Consider the following 20,186-nt stretch of genomic DNA (forward strand, 5'->3'; position numbering starts at 1 on the left):
TTTTTTTTATTACTCAATGAATTTATCACATCTGTAGTTGTATAATGATTATCACAATCCAGTTTCACAGGATTTCCATCCCACAACCCAAGCACATCCCCCCACCCCCCAAACTGTCTCCTCCGGAGACCATAAGTTTTTCAAAGTCTGTGAGTCAGCATCTGTTCTGCAAAGAAGTTCAGTCTGTCCTTTTTTTCAGATTTGACTTTGAGTTTCTTTGAGAACTCTGGAGACCGGATGTCCTTTCCAGATTATTGTTGGTGTGATTGTTTTCACTTTGGTTGTAAATGTCATTACAAGTGTGTGGTAAATCATCACTCATTTTGAAGGAAAAACCCTAAGTTGGTAAAATGAAATAAAAATATCTGCAGGTTTCATACATTAAGAGATGATTTAATTCCTGATGTCTGGACATCCATGACAGTATAAATATTAAGCAGCTCTGTTTGTGCAATATTTCCTTATAGAATTTCTCCATTTCAGTGGGTGCGCATAGACTTGTTCTATTCGGTTAACTCTCTGGGTAGTGTGCATCTTTAGATAAAGTCAGGCACTCTTCCTACTCTGGCACAGGCTGTCCAGCGACAAATAAAAATCCCCCTCACTTTTTGATTCTAATACTATTCTATTTTCCTCCGAAATTAGCTGGATTATTCAGGGCTAACTCTTGTAAAAGAAATGTTTATGGAATCTTAGAGGATGCAGCGTAAACTGACCTCTGATATCTGGGTGCCCTTGAAGCAGCGAGGATGGCCTACCCCCAGCCCACCCCCACCCCCACCCCCCACCCCGTGATATGGAGGGAGGGCTTGAGCAGCAGTCTATCTCATGAGATAGTTTGGTTTCAAGTCCATTCAAAACTGATTGAGGGATCAATCCCTGACCATGCTTAGTGATTTGGGATTTGTGTTGCTGTGAGTGTGGTGTAGGTTGCAGACACAGTTCAGATCCCATGTTGCTGTGGCTGTGGCGTAGGCCGGCAGTTATAGTTCTGATTTGACCCCTAGCCTGGGAACTTCTATATGCCATGGGTGGGGCCCTAAAAAGCAAAAAAAACCCACAAAAAAACAAAAACAAACAAAAAACAACTGATTGAGGGAGTTCCCATTGTGGCTCAGCAGTAACAGACCCGACTAATATCCATGAGGCTGTGAGTTTGATCCCTAGGCTTGCTCAGTGGCTTAAGGATCCTGTGTTGCAGTGAGCTGTGGTGTATAGATCGTAGACTAGGCTCATGGGCCGGCAGCTGCAGCTTGGACTCGACCCATAGCCTAGGAACTTTCATATGCTACAGATGCACCCTAAAAAAGTAAGACACCCCCCCCACACAAAAAAAAACAAAACAAAACCAAAACTGAATAAGCCTTAAGTACCTGTTCCTTCTCCCCCCAGGCAGATGCACTGGAGCCCCCCTCACCTGCATTTCTTTTTGTGTCGACTCTTTACTGCCAAAGGTCTTCCACCGGCTCCAATTTTTTTTTTTTTTTTTTTAAATTTTGTCTTTTTAGGGACGTACCCGAGGCATATGGAGGTTCCCAGGCTAGGGGTCGAATCGGAGCTATAGCTGCTGGCCTACGCCACAGCCACTGCATGCCAGATCTGAGCCTCATCTTTGACCTACACCACAGCTCACAGCAACGCCAGATCCTCAACCCACTGAACGAGGCCAGGGATTTAACCTGCAACCTTATGGTTCCTAGTCGGATTCGTTTCTGCTGTGCCATGACGGGAACTCCACACTGACACCCATTTTAATGACGTTTCAGCAGTTTAAAAGTTAGTTAGAAGCTGCCTGGAGGAAGGTGGTGAGAGGAAGAAGACGGATGGCGTGTCTGTGCAAAGGGTTCTTGGGAGTTCCTAGAGTAGCTCCTGTGGATTTGAGCAGGAAGGGCAGAATTATTGGCTTTGGTGGGTTTAGAATGATGTGCATCATTTAGGTCAGAATTTTGAAATATCTTGTTAATTGACATAAAGGCAGTTGGGGACTGTAGGCCCCCCAAATAGATTTTCGTTTGATCAATTTGCATTTTCATTTCCAGTGCTGCCAAGTTTAATAGACAGACTGGGAGATGCTAAAGACTCCGTGAGGGAGCAAGACCAGACTCTGCTGCTAAAGATCATGGATCAGGCTGCTAATCCCCAGGTAAGGGGGGAGGGTGTCTTCGGCCCACTGGCCTGTGTGTTCCTGCAGAAGGTCAGTGGGTTTCAGAGGAAAATTCCATGGCCTTTCATCAGGTCCCCTCCCACCCCCGTAAAGGATGGTTAAATAAGTAAGAAACAGAGAAGGGTATACGTTGAAAACACTCGTGGGTATTGAGCACTTGGTTCAATCTTTAGCTCTTTTACATAATCCGCTCTGCTGTCAGGCAGTCAGAGGCCTAGCTGGAACCCTGCTCCCTCTTGCTGGTGAGCTGGGGCTGTGGGGATGGACAGACAGGGGGACTCAGCCCTGTCTTATGGGCTTCAAATGTCTGTTGTTTGGGGGGGGGTGATGTGGGGAAGGATCAGGAAAAGGCTTCCCAGGGAAGGGGGAACCTAGACTGGGGTTTGGCTTGTGGGCGAGGTGGGTACCGGTGTCCCAGGCTGAGAGCGAAGAGAGCAGAGCATCTTGGCAAGTCTTAATCTTTCCTCACCCATAAAATGGGGACAGCTATACCTCCCTTTCAGGGTTGCTGGGAGAATTACATGCAGTTATACAAACGGATGTGTTTTGAACATTTTTAGCTTGATATGCAGACCTAAGCCCCCAGTTTTCAGTAAGTTCTCGGGGGAGGGGTGAGTGGGCTGCTGGGGGTGGGGGCCGACTTGGCCCCTGCCGAGAGGCTCCTCCTCTGCTGGCCCTGTTGGGTGGAGGCTGCAGGAGCCTGCTCTCCTCTCCTGTCCTTTGCCGCCTGCAGTACGTGTGGGACCGGATGCTGGGAGGCTTCAAGCACAAGAATTTCCGCACCCGGGAGGGCACATGTCTCTGCCTTGTCGCCACACTCAATGCGTAAGTCTGGAGGGGGCCTGAGGGTCTTCTTGGCTGAGCTTTTTTGTATTAAACTCTTAATTTTGAGATCACTGTGTATTAACAGGAAGTCGTAGAGCATGTCCTGGGAGATGGGGCCCCCCCATCTCATGTCTCTAGTTCAGGGTTAGTACCAGGAAGTCAGGATTGACCCCATCCACAGTCCTCCAGTGACACACATGCACTGCCACCAGTGCAGCTCTGGGTGACTAGCCACCACATACAAGTGCACATGTGCCCTTCTCCCCAGGTGACCTCATGCTGCTCCTCGCTAGCCAGACCCTAACTCCTGGCCACTGCTCATCTGTTCTCCAGCTCTGTAATTTTATTAATTCAAGAATGTTATACAAATGGAATCACACAGAGTGTAACTCTTTGAGACTCAGACTCTTTTTCACTCTGCATAATTTCCTTGATGATGTTGCCTAAAAAGGGCCACACCCGCGGCACATGGAGGTTCCCAGGCTAGGGGTCCAATTGGAACTGTAGCCGCCAGCCTATACCACAGCCACAGCAGCACAGGATCCGAGCTGCACCTGCGACCTATACCACAGCTCATGGCAATGCCGGATCCTTAGCCCACTGAGCCAGGCCAGGGATCAAACCCACAACCTCATGGTTCCTAGTCAGATTCTTTTCTGCTGTGCCACAACAGGAACTCTGGTAGTTCCTTTTTTAAAAAAACTTTTAATTTTTTAAAATTTGTATTTGGCCAAGGCCACAGCATGTAGAAGTTCCCAGGCCAGGAACTGAACTCGCACCACAGCAGAGACAATGCCAGGTCCTTAACCTGCGGAATCACCAGGGAGCTCCGGGTAGTTCCTTTCTTTTTATTGCTGAGTAGAATTCCCTGATATAGACGTGTCATAGTTTACATTTGCCTGTTGGAGGGCATTTAAATGATAGCAGTTTTTGGCTGTTATGTTGTGAGCTACACAGGAAGTCCCAGTTTTTGGCTATTATGAATAAAGCTGTTAGGAACACACATGTACCAGTCTCTGTATGAACAGAAGTTTTCATTTCTCTTGGGTCCCAGCCCAAGAGTGCAATTGCTGGGTCACTTACGAAGTTCATTTTTAGTTTTTTTTTTTTTTTTGTCTTTTTCTAGAGCTGCACCTGTGGCATATGGAGGATCCCAAGCTAGGGGTCTAATCAGAGCTGCAGCCGCCGGCCTACGCCAGAGCCACAGCAACGTGGGATCTGAGCTGCGTCTGCGACCTACACCACAGCTCATGACAATGCCTGATCCTTAACCTACTGAGTGAGGCTAGGGAGCGAACCTGCAACCTCATGGATATAGGTTCTTTACCACTGAGCCACAACGGGAATGCCTCTTTTTTTAAAAAAATTTAATTTAATTTTTAAATTTTCTTTTGTCTCTTGAGGGCTACACCCATGGCTTATGGAGGTTCCAAGGCTTGGGTTGAATTGGAGCTGTAGCTGCTGGCCTATGCCACAGCCACAGCAACTCAGGATCCGAGCTGTGTCTGTGACCTATACCATAGCTCGCGGCAATGCCGGATCCTTATCCTGCTGAGCAAAGCCAGGGATGGAACCCGTGTCCTTGTCGATACTAGTGGGATTCGTTAACCCCTGAGCCATGATGGGAACTCTTCATCACAGTCTTTTCATTAAGTGTTTTTTTGTTTTGGTTTTTGATTTTCTGCCACACTTGTGGCATATGAAAGTTCTTGGGCTAAGGATTGAATCCAAGCTGCAGCTGTAGCATTGCTGGATCCTTTAACCTGCTGCGCCCGGTTGGGTTTGAACCCAGTGACCTGAGCCACTTAACGCACTGCACCACATAGGGAACTCCCATTGAGCAGTAATTACCTGCACGTCTTTTATGGCGGAGCACTGCGCACAGAGGGAGAACTCCAGGCCCTTGGTGCCACGCTGTGCAGTTGAGCACCCTGAGCTGGGCACAGTTGCAACCATCATATGGCAAAATAGCAACACTATGATGGCCCATATGAGGTGGGCAGGACATGGGAGAGGCTGGGGCTTCAGCCTGGCAGTAAGGATTGGGGTGGGTGGGAGGGAGCCCAGGTGCCAGGAAAAGACTTGTTGGGGTTTTGACCTCTGTGCAAGGGCTGTCTGCGTGTGCATTGATTTTGGAACCAGATGGGGCAGAGCAAGTTGTGAGGTGTTGACAGGGCCCCAGAACCCGGGTGGGGTGAGGGGCGGAGAGGCAGCTCTCTGCCTCTGTTCTCCCCGACAGTAAAACACTCCTTCTGTTTTCAGCTCTGGAGCACATACGTTAACACTAAGCAAGATCGTGCCACATATATGTAACCTACTTGGAGATCCAAACAGCCAGGTGAGTGTATTTTCATGAGAAAGAAAAAGCTTTGGTTATAGACAGCGAAATGCATTTCGATGTCTGTGTCTGCAGGATAGGGGGGTAGGGCATTATCTTTCCAGGACTCCCGTTGTTGTTTGAGATGGTTAGCATTTATCAGCTGCCTTTGGTCAGTGTTGTGGCCACCTTGCCCTCCTCTCCACATTGGGGTGAGGTCTCACTAGCCCATCAAGTGATGTCCAGGCCAGCCTCCGAGAGAATGTCACTCTGGTCACCATCTCTGCAGCCAGGAGTGACATGGGAGAGAGGGACCATTGGTGATGGAAGAGTAGCGGTCACCTCCTGGGGTGGGGGATGGACCGGGCAGGGCCTGTGGGGGTGGAAACTGTCCACGTTGTGCTTTGGGTGGTGGCCGCATGGGTGTATGTAACCATGGAAATGCTTCAGACTGAACTCTTGAGATCTGTGCATGTTATTTTGTGTACGTTTTATGTAAATTGAAACAAACCCCCCCAAAACAACCAGAACACCACTTCCTTAGCATCAGGGTGGGTAGAAGAGGTGCTGGGCACAGAGACCTGCAGTTTGCAGAGCTGAGTCTGGGCCCCAGAAGGGCCAGTTCTCCCCCAGTTCAGTTCCAGTTACCCCCAGAGCCTTGGCTCACACTAACTGGTAAGCACAGCACTTTGATAGGTAAAGAGGCCGAAAACAGGGACAGTAACTTAAAGAAGAAACGCACAGGTGACTCTCGAACAGCATGGGTTTAGAGCACACAGGGCCACTTTTGGGCAGTGTTTTTGGTGGTGTCCCTAAGTGCCACCTGTCCCCGGTGGTTTGGATCTGCGGAGGCAGCACTGTGGATGCGGATTTTGGTCTGTGTCCCAGCCCCACCCACACCGTTGAGGGGTCGACTGCATGGTGGACAGCATCTCATTTTCATGGCTAAAGTACCCTGTGCTGTCCCCGGCCCGGCCCAGCCCAGCTCCGGGGGCCCCCAGGGTCTGATCCCCTCTCATCTCTCACATCCCTTGCCCCACGGCTGGTCTTATTTCCAGCTGTCTCTCAGCCTCTTTCTTGGCTGCTCTCCGTCCCTCCCGAACCTTCGTGCTTGCTGCCGGACTGTGTGCATGGGCTCCTTGCTCACACTGCTTTGTTCTTCCTGATCATTCTGTTACCCAGCCTTCACTGAAAATATGTGACGGTGGAGATGTGATTTTGAGGTGTTTTTACTTACTGAATCATACTTCAACATTAATATTTGCCTTATGTTCAACATTAATTTAAAAATAACTGAAGCTACTTTTTAAAAAGATTCTAAATTACCGAATGGATTATTTTACCTTTTTGCCCCCTTAGTGTCTTGTCTCTGTTGTTGTTTTCTGTGGGAAAAAATCCTTTGCAGAGGTCCTGTTTCAAGGCCATCACTGCTGCCACATGGCCTCCTTTGGTAGAGCAGAAAAGCCAGCTGGCCAGGCTGGGTGAGGCTCTTTGTTTCTCGTTCCCATGCTCTACAGGTGATGTGAATATTCACGCTGGGCTGTGGGGGCTGAGGTTGGCGGAGGGCAGCTGACGCTCCGTGGGCAGCTGGCAGCCATCTGGGTTAGACAGTATGCAGAGCCAGAGATTTGCACACTGGGCCCTCAGGAGCCCACACGCCCACACCTGCCTTAGGAAGATTTCTCCGCATGTGCCCGCATACACACACGCTCATGCACACGTCCCCAACCCAGGGGGCTTCATGTTTGCTCCTCTGATACGAGTCCCTTTCGTTGCCCCTCCTTCTGGGGTGCGTCTGCATGTTGCACGTGCTTGTGTTCTTAACTTTGTATTTCATTTTATGGCCGTATAGTTGACTTAAGATGTTGTGTAGTTTCAGGTGTACAGCAAAGGGAATCAGTTCTGCATATGCACATATCCATTCTCTTTCGTATTCATTTCACATATAGGTTATTATTCAGTATTAAGTAGAGTTCTCTGTGTGCTATACAGTGGGTCCTTGTTACCTACCGCTTTCATATATGGTAGTGTGTGTCTGTGTTCATTCCAAACTCCTGATTTATCCCCCCTCCCCTTGGACTTCATTTTAATTTTTTCTTCAGTCTTATGTGCTCTCTTTGGGCCTTGAGGGTCAGGGCTTTTGCTTTTTCTCTTTATAGTCCTGGGACTGCCTTTCAGCGGTCTGAGGATGGAGTAGATGCTCCGTAGCTGTTGGAGTGACTTCTTCTCCTTAGCTGTTTACATCTCAGGCTAGAGAGGGCAGTTGTGTTTTGCAGGGTGCTGTCACTGCCTGCTGTTGGGGCCGGCCTCCAGCTCTCCTTTCTCTATGGGGGCGTGTATGCCTGTGTGCGTGCGTGCGTGTGCGTGTGCGTGCGTGTGTGTGCGTGTGTGTGTGTGTGTGTGTGTGTGTGTGTGGTAAGTTTTCACAGCCCTGCCCATGGCCGCTTGCATGGATGGCACTTGCCTTTGACTCTGCAAACTCTCCTGCCTCAGGGGATGTGCGTGCCTAGTGACATTGGTCTGAGCATAGGGACTCAAGCTTTGCAGAGTGGTCTGCATGTGTGCAGGTGATGTGGTCAGGATGGTCTTGACTACTGAAAGTAACTGAAAACCCAACTCAGCATCATCAGAGCACGAGGGAAGAGGTATTACCCTGGAAAGCAGGGCCGAGCTGGGGAGGCTTGGCTAGCCCTGTTCTATTGGGCTGATCGGCTCATGGGCCTAGCACACACATGTCCACACTCCTGGCTGATGGAAGCCTGGTACCTCCTGTGCCCCTCTTCTGCATTCAGCCTTTCTGTGTTGAAGGGCTCAAACTTAGATGGAGGTGGTGAGAGTGACCTGCTACATCCCAGGGTCACCACCCAGCTCCGGCAGCTAATCAACAAGCCCAGGTCACCGTCATCTTTTTCCCTCCCCCCTCCTTTATTTGGAAATAAAATCTGGATTGTTTTGAAGGAAATCTTAGGCATCACTTCATTTAATTCTTAAATAGTAAAAGATAAGGACTCTCCACCCAGTGTAACCTTAGTACCATTGCCACTTTCTGTCCCTCAGGAATGACTCATTCTCTCATGTCCTTAAATACCCAGCCCCTGTTCACTTTTCCCTCAGTGTCTCATGCTTATTAGAGTTTCTCGCATTCCCCTTTCTAAGAGCAGAGAAGCGTTTTCCAGGGGCTTTCCCACAGAGTTCCCCTGGAATCTCACTGTTGAACGCTGCATCCCTTGCCCTGTGTTGGCCAAGCCTCTGGGAATGGACTGCACCTTCTGAGCCGAGAACAGATCACCTCCTTTGAGATGTAGATTGCACAGCTTAGCCTGGGCTTGTTGCCAAGGAGAACAGGGATAGGGACTGTAGCAAAGGCGGCCAGCACGCTGAGACACCTATGTGATAGGAAGTCCCTTTGCCAGATGAGAAAAAGCCTGGACCTGCCTGAAGACCCCTGGCTTCATTGTTACAGCTCCTCAGCTTGCCTGGAGTGGGTGGGTATGGCTGCGTCTGCAGGGCCTTCCCTGCTGACCACTGTCTGTCTTGCTAAGGAGTTTGATGCACAGCTTTAAAGCCTGAAAGCATCTGGGAAGCCCAGGGACTGCTGATGATGCCGGCTTAGAGTGCTTCCTAGTACGCAGAAAATCTCTTCTGTGAACTTGAATCAAGGGTGGTTTTGACCTGAGAGATTTCTAAGCCCGCAGGGAGGTTATTTATTTATTTATTTATTTGCTTTTTAGGGCTGCACCTGCAGCCTGTGGAGGTTCCCAGGCTAGGGGTCGAATTGGAGCTGCAGCTCCTGGCCTATACCACAGCCACAGTAGTATGAGATCTGAGATGTATCAGTGATCTATACCACAGCTCACAGCAATGCCAGATTCTTAACCCACTGAGTGAGGCCAGGGATCAAACCTGAATCCTCATAGATACTAGTGGGGTTTGTAACCCGCTGAGCCATGATAGGGAAGTCCCTGAAGAGTAGTTATTTAAGGGGGCTCAGGTTGTTGGTCTGAAAGATGTCCCCCCAGCCACTGTGTTGAGTGCTTTATACATGCAAACATGGGGCCAGGACTTGCGGGGCCTTCCTGCTCCATGCACCACCTTACCTGCCTGGGCTGGGGAGCACTGCATTTGGGTACCTTGTAGACAGTCTAATATTTGTTGAATGAATTTACTATTATTTTTATTTATTTATTTATTTATTTATTGATTTTTGCCATTTCTTGGGCTGCTCCCGCAGCATATGGAGGTTCCCAGGCCAGGGGTCGAATCGGAGCTGTAGCCACTGGCCTACACCAGAGACACAGCAACGTGGGATCTGAGTTACATCTGCAGCCTACACCACAGCTCACGGCAACGCCGGATCCTTAACCCACTGAGCAAGGCCAGGGATCAAACCCGCAACCTCATGGTTCTTAGATTCTTTAACCACTGAGCCATGATGGGAACTTCGAATTTATCCAATTTTTTTTAAGTGCATTTTGTTACTTGAGACTTACGCAGTGCTCCTTTCTTTTTTCCTGTCTGTGTTGGGCCAGACCTCTGCCTTGCTCTTCCTGGAGCCCATGCCCTGCACCTCTGCTTTCTTGCCTTTGCTCAGGCTGGTCACCTTGTTTGGAGCTTGTCTCATTCCATCTTCCCCTGGTAAAGTGCTATGTTTCCAAACACAGTTGAAGTGCTTCCTTCCTCTTCCACAAAATGGTCTTGGGTGCTGACTCCCTCCTGTCACTTGTGTGAGCTCTTTGTACTGTTTTTTTTGTTTGTTTGTTTGTTTTTGTTTTTGCTTTTTTTTTTTTTGGTGCACCTGCAGCATATGAAAGTTCCTGGTTCAGGGATTGAACCCATGTTGCAGCAGCCACCTGAGCCACACCAGTGACACCACTGGATCCTTAACCTGCTGAGCCACCAGGGAACTCCTCTTTGTACTCTTTATATATAACACTTAGGACATCTTGCCTTGTATTAAATGTAGCCTTTATGGAGTTTTGTCCCCATCTCCCTTTTAGAACCATGAGCTTCCTGAATACAGGCTCTGTGTCCCCGGTGCTGCCCTTTTTCATTGCTCACTTAGTATTTGTTTAGTTGACCTACATCCAGAATGCTTTACATGGTATTTTATTTTTAGAAGAATTCACTTATTTGTAGTGTTTTCTCTTTTGGAACGATGGTCTAAAAATTCTAGTTTCCAGGCATCATCTTAAAGGAGGGAGAGAACTAAGGGGAATGGACTTTAACATGTACCTAGGGATGGGAGCTGAATTTTTTCTGCTCCCCGGAACTGTGCCTGCTGAGTCGAAACTCTGTCAAACATGCCACTATCTAGTCCACTGTCCACAAGGGATTATATGCACAGTTGCTTTGGTAAATGGGTGATAAACTTGGGGTGTTGTGTAGCCTGTTGTGTCCACAGCAGGAAGCACTGGGGGGATGTGTGTGACACAGGGCAGCTGTAAGATCTCTTCTTTTACATCTAGGTTCGAGATGCAGCAATAAACAGCTTAGTGGAAATTTACAGACATGTAGGAGAACGCGTGAGGGCAGATCTCAGTAAGAAAGGATTGCCACAGTCCCGGTGAGTTCAGACTTTTTTCCTTTCTTCTGCTCTTCCCCTGCTCCTTCTCAGTTAACATCTTTGTTTGCACTGCTGATTTGGTTCTGGTAATTTATCGAAAGAATATTTGGTTGGAGATCTTGTCCAGATCATGTGTCAGGGGCCCCCTTTCATTGAACTTGTTCAGAAGCACAACTTTCTCACCCAGACATCTGGCCAGGCCCCACGCCATATGCTGGGCTTAGAAGCATTGAAAGAGTCTGCCATTCCCCTGGTTGCTGTGGTTCTCCGTTTTATATCTACCCAGTGCCTAGCATAGTAGGTGCTCAGAGCATATTTGTTTGAATAAAGCCTTTCCAGGATGAGCTGGGTAGACATATACAAGTAATAACTTTGGAAAACATCTTTGAAATGGTCAGGAATGTTAGTCTCAGTGTAAAAGTCTCCAGCACTAGGTGATCAGAGTCTTAGCAGATTCTGGGCAACCTGTGTCCACAGACATTTCTGATGCACTCGGAATTTTAAAAATAACAACTGAATATCTTTAATTTTAACTGTGATGGAGAAATCTTACAGAACATGAACTCTAAACCTTTTGCCCATCTGATTCCATCATGGGAGAAGGTTCTGTGAAACCCTCGGAGCTAGACCAGGATGGGGCTCCCGGTGCAGCTTGCCTGGGCCTGTCACGGTGTCCATGGAAACAGCAGAGGCTCAGAGATAGGAAGTGATCTCCCAGTGAGAAGAGTCGGGGCTCATCCCCAAGTCCTGTTCTTTTGACTTTTCATTTTCTCCATCCCGTTCCCCGAAAGTGCTTACAGAGTATTGGGCATCTAGATGTGGGATGGAGTGTTGAAATATACAGGAGTCTTCTGTCTCCATGGCCCTCAGTTGGGTGTGATGGAAGTGGCCCCCTTATCCTACTTTAGGGGCTCTGTGAGTACTTCAGGGGCCATCCTTTTTTGTCATTGTCACATCTGACCCCAGTGTTGCTCTCATCATGGCCCCTATGCTTTTTTAAAAAATTTTTTAGCCCTAAAATATTTCATAGCAGTAGAGTGTAGCTGGAGATCCTGCAGGCTAACAGACAGTATGATACACGGCCCCTGGGGCAGGTGTCAGCAGGGAGTGTGGTGGAAGCCGCCTGTTAGATTAAGAACTGTGGACAGGGGATTAGATGAGAGTAAAGCCACATTTTATGTTTTTTACAAAAGGTAACCTGTGGGAATGGGGTACTTTTCTGTTTTGTTTAGGGTCGCATTTAAGGGATATGGAAGTGCCCAGGCTAGGGCTCGAATTAGAGCAACAGCTGCTGGCCTATAGCTACAGCTGCACAGCCACAGCAACACGGGATCCAAATCATGTCTGCAACCCATATCACAGCTCATGGCAACGCCGTATCCTTAACCCACCGAATGAGGCCAGGGATCGAACCCGCGTCCTCATGGATGCTAGTTGGGTTCTTAACCTGCTGAGCCACAATGGGAACTCTGGAACAGGGTGTTTTAATTCCTATAGTTTATAGACTTCAACCCTCTGGTCCTTGAATATATATATATGGTCAGAACACTTAGAAGGAATATGGACCAAAAAGTAGCAACCTATCTTTTAGGGGAAATGGGAGGGTACAGATGAGCAGGGAGAGCAGTGCAGGAGGGGGAGGGCTCTTTAAAAGGGACATCACAGTCATTGTTGGGGAAACAGGTTGTGGGCAGTGAGACCCTGTCCTGCACCAGGGACGGTGTCACCACGTAGCTCATGGTGACCCTGGGCTATGAATGGACCATCTTCCACGGTGGGATTCATGTGTCATGGTTGACAGTTGCTGTAGTGGCTGGTGGAGTGGGGAAGTGACATGGGGAATCTGAGATCTAAAGAGGTGGGCATGGGAGAGAGTCTATGCCACAGGTCTGACCCCATCCTACAGAGGCCTGCTTGCAAGGTTGGCCTGGGCTGGTGCCTGGAAACTTGGATTTGGGGGGCTTCCCACCTGGCCAGTGTTTTGCTACTCATCTGCTTTGCTTTGGGAGTCTGGCGTTTGGAGAAGTCTTAGGGAGAGGCTGCTTATGTGACCAGCCCCATAAAATCAGGCGTTCAGGTTGTTCCCATGTGGCTCAGTGGGTTAAGGATCCAGTGTCACAGCAGCAGCTTGGGATGGGTTCCATCCTTGGCCTGGAAACTTCCACATGCTGTGGGCATGGCCAAAAAATCCCCAACCAAAAACCCCACCAAAAAAACAAACACACACCCTGGCACTCTGACTTGAACATGTTTTCCTGGTGGATAGCATTCCACCTGTGCTGTCATGGCTTCTTGTTGGGGAACTCAGCGCGTCCCACGTGACTCCACACAGAAACTCCAGTCTGGTTTCCTGTGGACTTCACCCAAGATTTTCCTCTTTGTCCCTTTACTGTAATAATCACAGTTGTGAGTATGACCCTGTGCTGAATCCTCTGAGTCCTAGTGATTCAGTGAACCCAGGGGTGGACAGAGGGTCCCAACATAGAGAGTTGGCTTTAAGTGAGGTCCCGGAACTGGGCTTGGAACCTTCTCTTCCAGACTCTTAGCTACAATTTTTTTCCATACTATTACCCTTCCCCTTTTAAAAAAAATAAATATTAAAAAAGAAGCTATAGCAGAGTTAGGGCCTCTGTGAGCAGGAATGAAAGTTTCCACTATCTCATGTTACCTAAAATCCTTCCTAAAGATTCTGGACCACTGTCCTATGGCAGTGGACTCATGTCTTTTGCAGCCATTGTTGGAAAACTCTGGCAGACACAGTGCTTGGAGAACCAACCTGTCAGCTCTCTTTCTTTTTTTCTTTCTCTCTCTCTCTCCCTTTCTTCCTTCCTTCCTTTCCTTCTTTCCCTTTTCTTTCTTCCTTCCTTTCTTTCTCCCTTTCTTTCCCTCCCTCCCTCCCTCTCTCTCTCTTTCCTTCCTTCCTTCCTTCCTTCTCTCTTTCTTTATCTTTTTTTAAACTTTTATTCATATACCATTTTATTTACTGACCTGTGAAACATGCCAAAATTCATATGACTAATGAAACTTTTCATGTTAAAACAGTCAACACAACAAATTCCTAGCAAGAAACATTTGAATGTAGGAATCAACATGTGAACATTATATCTAGGTGCTAAAATTCAGGCTATAAATATGAGATAAATATCAAATAAGATACTCCTGGTTTAATGGAAGACATAACAGTTATGACAGTCATGCTTAACACTGTGGTTAAGTAAAGAGAGATGGGCAAGGGTGTCATAGAAGTATGCAAAGGTTTAGCAGTTCAAAGAAGCCTTCGCCCTTCTGAGAAAATACAGACGGCAAATATATAGCAGATTTTTCTGTAATACGGTAGTTTCATTCTGTTCTTGCTTTTAAAGTAACTGTAGGTGTTTTTTTGAGCACTGAAAACTAGATGCAAAGTAAGTCTGCTCAACAAATTAATGCTGCCAAGAATCCCTTCTATTTGGAAGTTCCCAGGCTTGGGGTCGAATTGGAGCTGTAGCTGCCAGCCTACACCATAGCCACAGCCACTCCAGATGGAGTAGTGTCTGCGACCTACACTGCAGCTCACAGCAACACTGGATCCTTAACCCACTGAGCGAGGCCAAGGATCAAACATGCATCCTCATGGATACTAATTGGGTTCATTACCACTGAGCCACCATGGGAACTCTCCTTATATTTAAAAATACAGTTCAGGAGTTCCCGTCGTGGCGCAGTGGTTAACGAATCCGACTAGGAACCATGAGGTTGCGGGTTCGGTCCCTGCCCTTGCTCAGTGGGTTAACGATCTGGCGTTGCCGTGAGCTGTGGTGTAGGTTGCAGACGCGGCTCGGATCCCGAGTTGCTGTGGCTCTGGTGTAGGCCGGTGGCTACAGCTCCGATTCAACCCCTAGCCTGGGAACCTCCATATGCCGCGGGAGTGGCCCAAGAAATAGCAACAACAACAACAACAAAAAGACCAAAAGACAAAAGACAAAAAAAAAAAAAAAAAACAAAAAAAAACAGTTCAGGGAGTTCCCTTGTTGCCCAGCAGGTTAAGTATCCAGCGTTGTCATTGTAGTGGATCAGGTCCCTCCTGTGGTATGAGTTCAAACTTTGGCCTGACAACTTCCATTTGCCATATGCACAGCCATAAAAAAAAAGTTATGTTTGTAAAGTTTAAGGTAAAGCATACATGTTTTCATAATTATTTTTAAATTTAATTGAGCCTATACTACTGTGTATAATCAGTTATACTTCTGTGCACAGTTAGTTTCAGGTACCATATTTTATATTTTTTGGTCCTCAATAGCATAGAATTTATGCTCCAAAAGAAATTTATCAGTCCATCAAATGGTTACATTTAACTTTCTTTTAAAGACAGATTAAATTCAAGGAAGAACGGCTTTTCCTGATACCTCATTTTCAAAATACTGGTGCAGATTTACCAGAGAATAATTCTTTATTTTGCCCAACATCAAATAATCTGCAAAAAGTTTCCAAGGGAGCAGCGTTTCTTGTTCAGCTTCCTAAAATAAAGGCTTTCTGAATGAAAGCATTTATATTCCTAGCTCTTTAAAATAAACATTAAAAAATAAAGTACAGGAGTTCCCTTCTTGGCTCAGTGGTCAACAAACCTGACTAGGAGTCTTGTAGATGAGAGTTTGATCCCTTGCCTCACTCAGTGGGTTAAGGATCTGGCATTGACGTGAGCTGTGGTGTAGGTTGAAGACGAGGCTCGGATTCCAAGTTGCTGTGGCTGTGGCATAGGCTGGCAGCTGTAGCTCCAGTTTGACCCGTAGCCTGGAAACTTTCATATGCCATGGGTACAGCCCTTAAAAAAAAAAAAAAGTACAAAAATGATCTCTTGGCTTCTGAATAGCCCACTTAGTTACATAAAGTATTTTCTGTCCCAATACTTTGTCAGATGAAAAAGCCATTTACTTCCTAAAAACACAACAGTCTTCATTTCAGCCATTCAGTGTGTTTCCATGGAAACATGGCGGGTTGCCTTGGCCATCATAAGTCACATTAGTTGACTGTGGAATTTCTCCATCTTGTTTACATTGAGAGCTCTGGTCTGTTCTATAGACCAAACAAACTGAATCGTCTGTTACTTTCATACATACACTGCTATCAGAATGCCAGTATTGGAGAACCACACGTGCCTTCATAGGGTTGGCCAAGTAGTTTCTGGGCCATGTGGCTGCTGTCCCAGGTCTGGTGCTGCAGCGTCATTGTGGAGTAGCAGGGCTGGGGACCAGAGGCAGTATGAGGTGGCATGGCCCCCCCACCTCCCTACCTCCCGCCACTTATAAATTTTACTGAAAGAAGCTGAAACTTCATGTTTCATTACATTTATAACAAGGCGATCCTGTAAGATCTAGCCCCCTGAGGGTCATAGGCTGTGGCTGCCACCTTCATTGTGTTTGGGATGTGTCCAAATGGAATGACGTTTAAAGACTCTCCTGCTGTTGGGAAGTTCAGTATCTGCTCTGTACAGCTCCAGGTGGCTGTGGGAATACTGGAATATTCTAGACTTCTTGTACATCACTGCGGGGTTTTTTCGTTATGGTGGGAGCGTGGTTGATTCTTGAGCTTAGCAGGATTCCATACCACAAGGTGAATATTGCAGAATTTGCTTGATGTTTTCTAAAACTTGGGTTTAGTCCTGGAATAAAAATCCTCTCCTCGTAAGGGTTTGTTGGCTGAGTGAGCGCTGTATTTGAGAAGAGGATTAATTATATCTCTAGGAAATATATGATTGAAAAGAATACCTTGATAGCGTCAGCTGGATGACTTCGTAATAAGAGTAGTGATCTGACTGAAGTGGTAGTTTTCTGTCCATTTCACAGTTGGGAAAAGAGACTTGCATGTTCTTCAGCTTCACTTTGATGGAGCTTAATCATGCTCTGAGGCCACGTGTTTAGCTACTCAAGTCATCTGCCGGCTAAAATCCTATTAAGCCAGATAATAGAGAGGAGATTTTCAACACAGTCATCTTCATCTTAGAAGATCTCTCCACCCACTTGGCATCTCAGCACAGCTGAGCTGTGAACCTCAGTCAGTAAAATATTTGGTCATTTTATGTTGTTTTCAATGTATTGTTTTCACAGTTCACACAGTATGTTCAGAAAGTAGTCCTGCACAACTCACTCACAGCCGCCCATTGTGAGATGCCGTGTTGGTGTGTGATATTTGTGAGATGCTCGGCAACTGAGGGAAGTGTAAATAAATCACCTGTCACTGCTCTCCAGGGCTTACCTTCAGAGACAGGTGCTTTTAGCTTGTGTGGACATTCCCTGTCTCTCCAGCGTATTCCAGACGATAGAGTTTTTCAGTATGGTGTATTTTAGTTTGTGAAGCTTTGGAGAAAAGATCACTGGTGTTAAATTTCTTCGGGAACCGACATTATTTGGGAACTAAGCTCCTGAAACGGCAGCTGCTTTAAACTTGAAGATAGTTTAATTCCTAGGTAGAGCTGTTGCATGTCATCTGATGCATTGTAAATATTTGGTAAACTTTCCTTGTGAACCTGCAGTTTTGAAAAGCTCTCATAATATTTGTTTATAAAGAACAGAAACATTCACTAGACATTATTGTCTAATGATTATATTGTTAAGGGAAAAATTGAAAGTTTCTTATTTTTAATTTGCTTGCCAAAGTTTTGGTGTTGTAGGGAGGGCCCAGGGCAAAAGCCGGTGCGAAATGTGCTCTATAATGTTCCCTCTTATCTTAAAATTTTCTTTTTGCGTGTGTGTGTATTTTTCTTTGATTGAGATATGTCTCATGTACTGTAAAATTCACCCTTTTAAGCTATATCATTTGGAGGTTTTTAGTATATTCATAAAGTTAGGTAACTGACATCACTACCTAATTCCAGAATATTAAATTTTATTTTCTGCCAGCCATTTATACAGAGAGAGCTGACTAGATTTACAAGATACACTGGAAAAAAGGCAATTCCCTATCTCTTCTGCTATTTTTCTTCAGACTCAGCTGTCTTTATTAACTCTTGTTTCTGTTGCTCTCTCTCTGAATACTGTGCATGTGGTGCTGTTTCTTAGCTCTCTGTCACGATAAGAGTTTTGTTTCTAGTTGTGGAGGGTGAATTTCAGCTCTCTTTCCTCCTAATCTCCCTCAGGGACACTTAACTTCTCCTTGTCCACCAAACACAATCATGTTTTAATTTTGTTTGTTTGTTTGTTTGTTTTGCCATTTCTAGGGCCGCTCCCGAGGCATATGGAGGTTCCCAGGCTAGGGGTCAAATCAGAGCTGTAGCCGCCAGCCTACACCACAGCCACAGCAATGCGGGATCCGAGCCACGTCTGCAGCCTACACCACAGCTCATGGCAATGCCGGATCCTTAACCCACTGAGCGAGGCCAGGGATCGAACCCACAACCTCATGGTTCTTAGTCAGATTCATTAACCACTGAGCCACGACGGGAACTCCTCCAGTCATGTTTTAATTTTGATGACGACAACATATAGTTCATTTTGTGACTGTATTCTGTTTACAGCTCACTCATTATGTTTGATGAACTCTGGCTACTTCCCTGCCCCCAGCACACACTTGGAGTTGTTTTCCCTGGGTTAGTTTACTGTCTCGATTTCACGTGCAGGGTTGTCTGTGTACTGCGCGTGCAGCAGCACTATCTGTGTCCTGCTGTTTACCCATGTCCTTGTGAGCCTGTCCTTCCGGTCCATGCTGGCTGCCTTCACTGCCTCTTACTTTCTTGTGTCCTGAAATCTCTCTCTGTCGTCATCCTGGGGCTCCACTTCACCTTTCACTGCAGGTGCACATGCTGTTTCTTGGATAATGTCTTGGTTTTGTCTCACTGTAGTTGTGCATACCCTCCAGTCTCTTATTAGAGCAGGAAAGTTTTTGAGTCCGAGAATATCTTTGTCCTGTCTCGATACTGAGAGTTTGTTAGGGTTTAGAAGTAAGTCTGGGATGGAAGTCCCTTTCATCCAGCAGGTTAAAGCTAATGCTGGATCCTCGTGGTTCCTAGTCGGATTCATTTCTGCTGTACCGTGACGGGAACTCCAGTTTTGCCATGGATTTTAAAATATAAGTTATATCATCTGCCAGTAGGGTTTATTTCCTCTTCTCCAGGTGCCTTTTATTCTTTTTCTTGCTGAAAAGCCCTGGATAGAACTTCCACTAAGAAAGATGTTGAATAGCAGTGAGAGGGAGCAACATTGACCTACTCCTGATCTTAGAGGGATAACTTTCAGTCTTACACCACTGAGTGTAATGTTAGCTTTGGGTTTTTTCCTTTGTGACTTTATGACGTTGAGAAGGTTTATTCCTAGTTTGTCTAATGTGGTTGTCATGAAAAGTTGTTGGATTTTGTCAAATACCTTTTTGTTGTGATGTTTTTTCTGGGTTTGATGTTATTATAATAGCCTTGTAGTAAAGCATTCCCTCCTCTTCTATTGTTTAGGGTTATATGTATTTTTTTTTTTTAATTAGTAGACTTATTTTTAGAGCAGTTTTAGTTTTATAGAAAACTGACTGGAAGGTACAGGAGAGGTCCCTTAGTCCTCTCTTTCCCCACTCTCAGTTTCTCCTGTATCATCTGTATTGTGAAAGAGTCCATGAAAGATTGGTTGCGAATTCTTCTTTAAACATTTGTTAGAATTCACCAAACACGAAGCCATCTGGGCCTGGGCTTTGCTTTAAGGATGTGTTTTGATTACTATTTCAGTTTCTTTACTTATTATATTCAGATTTTTTTTCTTCTTGAGTCATTTTTGGTAGTTTGGGTCTGTCCAGGAATTTGTCCATTTTATCTAGATTATCTAATTTTTGACATAACTGTTGCTCATAGTGTTCTTTGCAACTGTTACAAAAATAAAAAGGACAATAGTAATGTGCCTCTTTTCACATTTTTATTTCAGTAAGTTGAGTCTTCTTTCTTCTGATCTGTCTAGTTAAAGGTTTGTCAAATTTATTGATCAAAGAACTATTTTTGGTTTGTTGATTTTTTTTTTTCTGTATTGTTTCTCCCTGTTTCATACCTTTCTCCTCTAATCTTTGTTTATTTCCTTTTGCTTGATTTGCTTTGCTTTTTTTTTCCCTCTCACTTTTTTAAGGTGAAGGTTAAGTTATTGCTTTGATGTTCTTTTTTTTTTTAAATAATGATTTTTATTTTTTTTCCATTATAGCCGGTTTACAGTGTTCTGTCAATTTTCCATTGTACAGCAAGGTGATCCAGTCACACATACATGTATACATTCTTTTTTCTTACATTATCATGCTTCGTCATAAGCAACTACATATAGTTCCCAGTGCTATACAGCAGTATCTCATTGCTTATCCATTCCAAAAGTAATAGTTTGTAT

At 45.9% G+C, this 20,186-nt stretch overlaps 1 protein-coding gene and 1 pseudogene across 47 annotated transcripts in view; one reads left to right on the plus strand and one right to left on the minus strand.

The window, feature by feature from the left end:
* CLASP1 (cytoplasmic linker associated protein 1) overlaps positions 1–20,186 on the plus strand; it is a 259,813-nt gene that overhangs the window by 79,892 nt on the left and 159,735 nt on the right. For all 47 annotated transcript variants that reach the window (XR_014829645.1, XR_014829648.1, XR_014829633.1 and 44 more), the window contains exons 4-7: positions 2,040–2,143; positions 2,898–2,989; positions 5,252–5,327; positions 10,772–10,869. Coding sequence is in view for 28 of the 47 variants with exons in the window: in XM_084999583.1 (XP_084855709.1) it covers positions 2,040–2,143; positions 2,898–2,989; positions 5,252–5,327; positions 10,772–10,869 (370 nt within the window). In the remaining 19 variants the exon portion in view is untranslated. The remainder of the gene's footprint in view (positions 1–2,039; positions 2,144–2,897; positions 2,990–5,251; positions 5,328–10,771; positions 10,870–20,186) is intronic.
* Positions 15,815–18,545, minus strand: LOC146395806 (signal recognition particle 9 kDa protein pseudogene; annotated as a pseudogene).

Source organism: Sus scrofa, chromosome 15 (assembly GCF_054392235.1).
Source record: "Sus scrofa isolate SSC_HxYL_T2T_F1_AM1 chromosome 15, Sscrofa_HxYL_maternal_Yorkshire_Landrace_v2.0, whole genome shotgun sequence".
In the NCBI taxonomy this organism is placed as follows: domain Eukaryota; kingdom Metazoa; phylum Chordata; class Mammalia; order Artiodactyla; family Suidae; genus Sus; species Sus scrofa.